The sequence below is a fragment of the Erigeron canadensis genome, chromosome 1, assembly GCF_010389155.1.
Source record: "Erigeron canadensis isolate Cc75 chromosome 1, C_canadensis_v1, whole genome shotgun sequence".
Taxonomy (NCBI): domain Eukaryota; kingdom Viridiplantae; phylum Streptophyta; class Magnoliopsida; order Asterales; family Asteraceae; genus Erigeron; species Erigeron canadensis.
In genome coordinates, this window is record NC_057761.1 from 51893283 (window position 1) to 51902976 (window position 9694).

At 35.1% G+C, this 9694-nt stretch overlaps 1 protein-coding gene across 1 annotated transcript; it reads right to left on the reverse strand.

Moving 5' to 3' along the window:
- Positions 1 to 5657: 5657 nt before the first annotated feature.
- On the reverse strand, positions 5658 to 9289 carry LOC122580135 (two-component response regulator ARR1-like). Its single transcript, XM_043752409.1, has 6 exons — positions 8926 to 9289; positions 8450 to 8602; positions 7398 to 7784; positions 6915 to 6991; positions 6058 to 6738; positions 5658 to 5930 (listed from the first exon to the last, which is right to left on the reverse strand). Exons 1-6 carry the CDS (start codon positions 9077 to 9079, stop codon positions 5850 to 5852), a joined length of 1533 nt encoding a protein of 510 aa, XP_043608344.1. The 5' UTR covers positions 9080 to 9289; the 3' UTR covers positions 5658 to 5849.
- Positions 9290 to 9694: the final 405 nt, after the last annotated feature.

The following is a 9694-nucleotide window of genomic DNA, read 5'->3' on the forward strand; positions in this document are numbered from 1 at the left end:
AGACCATTGCCGATGCTGAGGAAGATGAAGAATTTGCAGGACTTGATGCCGTTCCAGAAACACAAGATGATTGGGAAGATGAAGCCGAAGAGGAAGAAGTGGAAGAAGTGCCCGAGGTGCGTCCCTTGGGAGGAAAAAAATTTGGATAGGAAGCCTTGGACTCAAGAAGAAGAAGAGGCACTAGCGAAGTGTTGGATTAAAGTTTCGGTTGAGAAAGTTATTGGTGACAGTAAAACGAAGGTAGGATTTTGGAAGCGGGTTCTCAAACACTTTCAAGGACATGTATCGGGTACTTTACGCACCAAGGATCAACTCAACTCGAAATTGAATGCTATGAATCCGTTAATTTAATCATTCAATGGATACCATCAAGCGACGGTATGTTTCAACTTGTTTGATTCGGTTTCCTATATATATGTGTTTGCTTGATGTTTGAATACGTTTTGCTTTGTGATTTTGTTATGTTTCAATTTGTTGGTGATTTGATTTGGATTGAAATGTGATTTGGTTATATACATAGAAATGCGATTGAAATTTGATTTGGTTTAAGGATTGAAAGTTGTTTGAATAGGTTTATGTGGTTGAAATTTGTTGATTTGGAACATATATACATATATATCCATGGTTTCTGTCGAACATATATATATATGTGTGTGTTCTTGCTTTCTTTGATACATATATATCTATGGTTTCTGTCGAGCACATATATATGTATCTATGGTTGTTCTTTCTGTCGAACATGTATATATGTATATATATGTGTTCTTGCTTTCTGTCGAATCTATATGTATACATATATCTATATGTAGTTACCACTTTACAATTTTGCAGACACGTATGAAGCAAAGTGGGTGTAATGAGATTAATATCTGAAACAAAGCGAATGACGATTTTGAGAGACAACACAAGAAGACGTTTACTCACATCTTGGCTTGGAACATTGTGAAAGATAATCCAAAGTGGAAAGAACAACCATATATTGGTGGTGGGCACGAGTCGTCGAGTTCGAATTTGAAAAGAAAGTCTGCCGAATCAAACCCTACTCCAAATCCACCATCTGGATTAAACGCTACTCCAACACCACCATCTGGATCAAACGCTACTCCAACACCGCCATCTATGGGCGAAGAAATGGAATTCAACGTTCCTTTGTCGTGTCTCAATGAAGATCCTGCTCCATCCCACCAATCAAGGGGGAAAAAAAAGGCTACCAGTGAAGAATCAAGTCGTTGTTCGGTTCGTGATACCTTATCGACCTATACGACCGAGAAGGCAAGTATACTGGAGGAGCGGGCTGAAGTTCAAAAGAAGAAGGATGACGAGTATTTCAAGTTTTTGCAAGGGGAAGAGTACAACCGTGACATGAAGTTCGTTATGGATCCGCACGAGCATATCAATGACCCGACGTTTAGAGAGTTCATCATCACTCGCAAACGCGAGTTATGTGCGAAACACGGGTGGCCGTGTACTTTGTAGGTTTGTATTTGTAATTCGTATGTTTTAAGTTTAATTTGTAGCCGAACCGAACGTCGTATGTTTTAAATAAAATTTTTGATTTATGTTTTAAAAGTTTTATATTTGATTTATGTTTTAAATAAAATTAGAAAATGTAGTGAGTGGTGAAGTGAGTGATCGGATGCCAATAAAATTTGGATGAGTGGTCAGTGAGTGGTGAGTGAGTGATGGAGTTGAGGTGACATGCTGTGATTGGTTAGAAGTGAGTGGTGAAAAAAAAATACAAAACATGGGTTGCCAACCCTTTAAGGGCTATATTTAACGTACATAAAAAATTTGTACTTTTCATATTAAAAGTTCATCCTTGAATTTATGGTAATGCACAAATAATTTATGTTATGCTCCTTAAATACAACATTAAGAGCTGTATTTATCAAACTCTTTTTAACATTTAGGTGTCGTTATAATTCATATAAAAATTGAGGCTAAAAACGAATTGAAATGAAGACAAAATATTTCTAAAACCAAGGAAGTCCCAAAATTCCAACAAAATATTATCACTTACTTGACTTGATGTACCGAACTTTATCGTATTTTTCTAACTCAATAATTTCAACGGTAATCATCAAAAGCAATTTGCTTTCACCCCCCAAAATAGGGGCTGTCTTTAGTAATTCACAGTCTGACAGTCCTTTAAACAAACGCATATCTAAGGTGTCCCAAAATGCGTTTTTCATTCAGTTAGTTTCGAAAATGTGACATTCGAAAATCTTAAAATGTCATAATTAAGATACACATGTTAATTTTCAAGATATGTCTTATTTAACTTATTATTCACTCAAATATATGCATTATAACAAAAATAACAACATTTATTAGAATTAGAATTACAAAAGAACACAAGATACAGAGAAGTTGATTAGATTATGTAAGTAATTGCTGTTTATCACGATGGACAAAAGTAACCGTAAAAGAATGAGGATAGAAAAGGAAAAAGGAAAAGGTGTGAGGGTGATGACCGACCACTATAAAAAGACAACTTTCCAGGCTGTTTCGGTGAAAATAAATCCAATATATGCTTGGTTATTTTACTCAAGTCATCCTTGAGGTTTTTATATTGCTCACCAGCAGCCCCTCAATCCACGCTCGGATGACTCAACCGCAACACCATGCTTAAGCTTTGTAAAACCTGATTATGGTTTCTAAATAGGATATCTCATGCTTATTAGTTCTCTATAACATTAGTCTATCTAATAAAAATATGGCTTTGCTAAATGAACCCTTAACGTTGGAGTTATATAATTGTATAATTATCATAAAATTTAGGGGTGAGCTTTTGATACGAAAGATACAAATTTTTTATATATGTTATATGCAACCCTGAGCATTTTTAAAAAAAATAATGCGTTGGAAGGGTCGGATGTATTCGATTTCCGGTTCATATCTTGCCATCTTCGTGACCTCGACAAGTGATGAGCAAATATCTTCAAAAACTGATACCGAATTGATACCGCTACTAATAAGCTCGATTAAGTTAGTTTCGATTTTAGAATTTGGGAGAAAACGGTTTCAGTATCTATCGGTTTGTTACCGGCAACCGAACTTTATACCGAATATATATAGATTATGAAGACTTTTTCTTTAGTTTTGATCGGCCCATGTACCCTTCCTTTTCTTTACTTCTTATTATCAACATTATTCAGAAATAGATTCCTACTCCCCCTTACCTACTGTTCGATTGAAGATAACCCAAAACAACACAATCCAAAACAAAATAAACATCACAAACACATTAAAAAAAAAAAGGGAAAGAAAGAAAGAAAAATAAGAAGCTTATTGGACTAGAAACCAGATACGAACGGTGTTAGAAACAAACTGTTTAATTACTAATTAGTATCGGATACAAGCTGTGAACTCATCTAATCATGTCTATTGCCGTTCATAGTTTTCATTTAGTATTGCATTTTTTAATTTATTTTTTGACAGGTAAATTACAATATTCCCATGCTACCCAATAATACTAAACTATATCCCGTATCAAGATTTAATTTAACTTTAAATTAAAAAGCAAGAGCCTCTACCAAATAAACTAACATCACATTATTCCAAGTTTGTAAGCATCATGGTGGGTTATTTTTGGGTCCTTTGTTTTCGTGGAAATACAAGCATTATACATGCATGTTTTTTCCCGACATCAGCATATATGTATGTGTCATGTAGTACGTGAGCTAGTATCTTTGTAAGATAGGTATCCTATCAATCCAATAAATGCTAAAAAATTCGGTTCAAAGTGGTACAATTCTGAAAAAAAATCTAGTTCGATTCAGTTATCTTGCCTTTACACAATTTCAGTATCGATACCAAACAGGATTGGTATGGTTTTCTTACCGATCTCATCCCTAACATGGACCATGATACAAATTTGTTCATCTTGGTTTGTATAAATCTATGGTCTTCTAAAACTTAGTCGGATAACGTATTTTCTTATGCATATATTGTTTTTCAAATCTATGAAATATGTTTTATTAATGCATGTGAACTCTGACATCATCAAATTAATACGAGTATGTTAGTTAACTTTGGTTTCACCTTCAGAGAATCACTGTGACCCATTAGTGGTGCACAAAAATCGGTAATGGCCAAACCTGTTTGTATCCTATCTTAACCGTGTTTTTTTTATCAACGGGACCAAAACTGGTTTTGGCTAAAACTTAAGCGGTTTTTTTACCAACATGAACCGGGTTTTATTACTGTCCCCCCCCCTACCCGGTAACAGGTCTGAAATGTAGGATTTCCAAACCGTTTACTAACCAGTGGTTTGGCCACTACCTGAACGGGTTATGGTCACGACTGGGTAGGAAACTGGTTTCTCTCTAACCGGTTTTCTAATAACCGGTCTTTTTTGTGCACATCTATTACCCATCCCTACGGAACCATAGATAACAAATTAAGGCAGCCAACGATATGATTCTACATCATAATTTCTAAACTCAGCAAGTCAGTCAGGCTCGTGATATTTCTGGGATGCTTCAAATGATTGTCGTTTGAACATGGTGTTACTTACTGTTGGTATAAATGGACAAAGCCATGTTTAGCCTCAGATGTTTGAACGCATGAAAGAGCTTTATCACTCAACAACAGAGTTTTAACTTTTAACTATGGTACCCCAAAAAAGGTTGACAGCAAATGTTTTTCCTTTGGAGGGTGCGACGGCAATACATGGAATTAATGGTGGCTCAGATCAATTTCTACCTAGTGACTCGGCCATTCCCTCTGTTGCACTGAGTGATTAAGATCTTATTTCACAACCCATCTTACATATGCATGTGTCACCGAAACTATTGTAGTATTGTTTGATGAAAACTCTTTTAACAGAGTAGTCGAGGCAAGGAGATGTTGATTGTAATTCAACTCTCAATAGGGTTAATGAGGATCAGTGTCACGATAAAGAGCGTCCCTCATTTTGTGCTTGATTTGTAAAAATGTGCAGACTAACAGGGATGAAAAGGCAAAATCTAAAGTGGAAGTCATGACGAAAGGGAACATTTCAAAGGATGGAAGCACAATGATGCTGATATAGGGAAAGAAGGATCTATTTAATAAAGCCGGTGAAGTAGCTGATCTTAACGAAGACCTACCACAAGATAATGCATGAGGGATCTTTTTAGACACGATAAATCTGTAGCTCCCATTCATGTCAAGTTAACCAAATTTATAGGCAAACTAATGAATACGAAGCAGAAGTCTGTAAGCGAGATGGCTAAAAAATTCATGCAGGACGTGATACTAAGCGAGGGGTCTGCGTCAGAAAGTTAAAGTTAAGGATGGTGTGTCAAGTCAAGACTGAAGTTTTTGAACCACCTGTATACGTTTGTGTGCTACAATCAGGTATCACTTGTCACATGGGGTGAGTATGATTGTAATACTCCTAAGTCCTACCTGACTGTGAAGTTCATATAGGTTTTCGTCTCATTAAGTTATTTGAGCCAATGAGAGACATACTCTGTAGTTTTAGTGTTCTGACAGTTTTTGTTTTTCTAAAAAGTGACACTGTTTTGAAAAGAAAACCAGCCGTTCTCAAAGGATCAAGTGCACGTATACTCAAACAAGAGCGTTATGTTGAATTTTACAAGCATGTAACTATACTAAATCCTAAGCATCCAAAACCCTAGTATATGTACATTGGCAACGCACAGAGAAAGGGAAAAGAAGCCACAAACCAAGAAAACTGAATTTTTGGTTGTTTTTACCAACAATTTGTTGCCTATAAAAACCGTCAAAAATTCTAGCCCATATCCCTTCGTATGCAGTGCATTTGACGAAAAGAAAAAACAATGTTAAATACCAAGAAAGGATTAAGCTACCAAGATCTCAAGACACTGCTAAAATGAGGCCTAAGTTACACGGTGCATATCATCCAAAGCATAACTGTCAAATCCAAACTCGTTGTCTGGCTGTCCAAACCCTTCTTGCGGCTGAAAATTCAAAGCAATTCAAGATTGTAAGGAGTTTGGTGTCAATTTGAGTAGTTGAACTTAGATTATTGAAAACAGTGGAACCATAACAATGCATCACAAAAGGTTTAAGATTGAAGAAATGTACCATCTTAAGAATTGCATTGAGGAGGTCATCTTGATTATTGAAGACGTTACGGTGGGTTCCAATTTCATCCTCCGCCAAGGAAGTTATGGTGGATCCCATTTGATTTGAAAAAGAATAAGATGATGCATCATTAAAGTTCAAGCCAGCCTCTTGAAAGCCTGAATCTTGTGGTCTGGTTTGGTTCAAATTGTTTGGCATGTTATAACCAGGAACAATCCCGCCTCCCGAAACCTTCATCCCTGGTCCCTGTGTCAACATTCCATTGGGCAAAGCAGGCTGCGGTGACCGACTTTGAGCAACCATTGGCATTAGTAGTTGATTATTAACGCCATTGAATGAATCTTGCAAAGATTGATGCAAGCCTGCGAACTGCTTAGGTTCCATATTTGTTGGAAAGCCATGAAGTAATTGTGGAGTTTTGGCATCTCCATATCTCAGATTCTGGTTATCATAGCTATATACCTTTCTTTGATCTGGGGCCATAATTGGTGAATTTGAGTTATTCGAACGACCAAGAACCGCAGCTTGGAGTGTCGCGAAGCTTTGACCAGGGAGTTGATTACTGGCAGCCATAGTTTGAAGCTCAAATGCATTGAGTGAAGGCATTGATCCATAGCCTGAGTCGGGGCTGCCCATAAATGGGTTGTTGAGACTTAGCCGTTTAAGATAAAGACGGTATTTCTGCAACAAATACTTACACTTATTAGCGCCTAGCAGTTTATAAACTATATACGTTTATTTAATAACTCACATAAGCAAAGTTGAAAAGTATGCCAATTGGATAATGTTTATCTTTCTACTGAAGCAAAGGGGTTATTTTTAAACTTTGCAGGGCTCACAGTGAGTCTGAGCTTTACCTGAAGATGGCTGGCGACGTTTTCTCTGCTTAAACCGGGAATGTTCATCAGCTCCAATATTTTCTTAGGAACAGCTTCTGCATCGGTTTCATATTTAATTGAAAGTTACAAGCAGAGCCTAAAATAACTAATATACTATGTAGTAGCATGAACGGGTACTCTTAATTTTCCTAAATTACGCATAAAGGGAAATTTCAAAAGGGTAGAACGGGTCAAGCATCACCCGGCTCGTGTTTTTAATGCATTGTAGTTCAAAATGTTTCGTACAAAAGAAATCGTATTATAGTTTTGTGATCATAATTAATGCATCAATATAAATAGAAATTAAAACGTTGACAAAGAAAACATTTATCAGTAAGCCGACCCAAGACACTCAGGTTGACCTAACTTACAATTTCCCATTTTGACCCGAATATGTAACCCAAGCTACCTCACATTTAAACAAATGTATATTACTTAAAAATCATGCTGAAAACTTCTTACTATCAATCCCAAGGTTATTAACAGACTGTACGAATTTCTGATGTAGCTCAACAGACCAAACAACACGAGGCTTCTTTGAAGAAGAAGAAGACTCATCCCGTTCCTCATCTTCGTCCTCATCGTCTTTCCTTCTTTTAACATTTTTCCAGCTACGTCCTTCATCAGCAGAATTCGAATTGTCAACATCTTCCAGAACTTTTTGATGTTGGTCAACATCATCAGCATTTGCTAACGCCTCAAGATCTTTCCACTCGTGTTTCCTTCTTCGAACCACGTGCTGCCATATGTTTTGCAACGCCTCAATACGCACAGGTTTTATTAGATAATCACACGCACCATGAGTGACCCCTTTCATAACCACACTGTTGCTATCATCGGCGGACATCACTGTATTTGTGTATTATGAGCAAAAAAAATCCCATTAAAATATGACTTCAGATAGGGAAATCATATTGTTGGCCATATCAATAATTCAAAGTCAACAACAAAACAAGGACACACGAATGGTCGTTAACTAACAGATAATAAGCTGGATTATATAATTTACCATCTAACTGAGTTACTAAAATTTAGAAAATCAGATGAGATGGCTACAAAGATACGGAAGACATGAAAAACATTAAACTTTATTCACTAACCATGGGTTAACTATATTAAAACCGCATTCAACAACACTGAGAAACTTAAATGAGACTAGTTGACTTACTGATAAATCCCTTACACAATTTTACCAATAGTTCAAGAAAGCAAACCATAAAAAGAACATGAAACCTAACACACTAAATCATGTCATTGAATTAATTATGTATTGGAAGTCAACAAACCGTAGGAAATACAAACGAATCAGTAGTTAACTTATTACAGATAAACGATAATTCCTTCGTCTAACATGACTTTCGGACAACACAACATGCAACAGATTCAATTCAAGAAACAGAAATAAAATCTAATTGAACAGTAGTCAACTCATGCATTATATCAATTTACACAAAATTTTAGTGTCAATGAAACAACAAAAAAGAAAAAAATTCAAATGATTAACATCGACTTACTGATAACAGGGAGGTCCATTTCCAGCCCAATATGCTCAAGAAGTTTGAATCCATCCATGTCTGGCATATGAACATCACTCAAAACTATATCATATCCATTTTTATTTTCCCTCAACAATGATAAGCCATTCTCAGCTCTATTGCACACAGTTGCTGCATATCAATAAACACAAAATATTTTCAATAAAAAAACAATATCATATCTAATGAATGAATAATAAATATTATACAGTACAACAACCAGATATAAAATTCATTAAAAACAAACCAGCACATTTATATATCCATAACAAAAAAAATTATATATATAAATTATTTGCATAATATTTTTTAAATCTGTTTCATTTAATTATGAGCCCAAAAACTAGATGGGCATTGTCTACATTAAATCAATGAAATAAAAAAGTAAATAAAATAATACAAATATTATCATACTCACGGCAAGCGTGTAAGTGTGTGTGTGTATATATATATACCTTCATATTTACACTTCTTTAACATCTTTTCTAAAATCATTAAGCAAGTGGGGTCATCATCAACAACAAGCACTCTGAGACCTGCCGGAAACCTGACCGGGGCAACTCCGGCGCCGACGGACTTCCAAGTAGATGAATTTGAACCAGGCATCATAAATTATTGAATTTTCAAGATTTTTTCAAAGAAAACACACCCACGATCATGTATAACTTTTTTTTTTTGATTTTAAGCAAAACCCAACTGAACTTAAATAAAATAACGCAAGCCCGTTAAGGAAAATTTGAAAAAGATACTAAATTTAAAACACCCATAACGCTAAATTCGCAAAGCTATTGACTTTATGAAAAAATAAATAAAATAAAATGAATTTTTATATCCAAATCTTGTGAATTTATTGTGTTAAATTCGTGGGTTTATATTGTTATCGCTCCTTATTTTTCTACTGGAAGTTTATTTGTTTCCAAATTAGTTTTGGATTTAAATATTTATATAGTTTTTTTTTTTTAATTATAAAGTGGGTCACTTCCCTTGAGCATGAATGTATGACTATGACATAATGAGGCTAAATATCCCATGCCCACCAAATATCATAAGAATAAAATAATCAATACTTATACTTATATATATTTATTAAAAGAAAAATGCTAAAAAAAGGTAGGTAGTATAATGCATTTGTCTATTAGTTAACGAATTTTGTAATGAACTTTGAATAGGTAATTAATTTAATATATATGTTTAAGAAGATTAATTTAGCATTAGTGAATTACC

What these genes read in the sequence shown, in the direction of transcription:
- LOC122580135 (XM_043752409.1), bottom strand. Translation starts at nt 9,079, where the DNA reads ATGATGCCTGGTTCAAATTCATCTACTTGGAAGTCCGTCGGCGCCGGA. An exon ending in AAAGAAGTGTAAATATGAAG is followed by an intron (nt 8,603 to 8,925) that starts GTATATATATAT and finishes ATTGATATGCAG; the next exon opens with CAACTGTGTGCAATAGAGCT. An exon ending in ACGTCGCCAGCCATCTTCAG is followed by an intron (nt 6,739 to 6,914) that starts GTAAAGCTCAGA and finishes TATTTGTTGCAG; the next exon opens with AAATACCGTCTTTATCTTAA.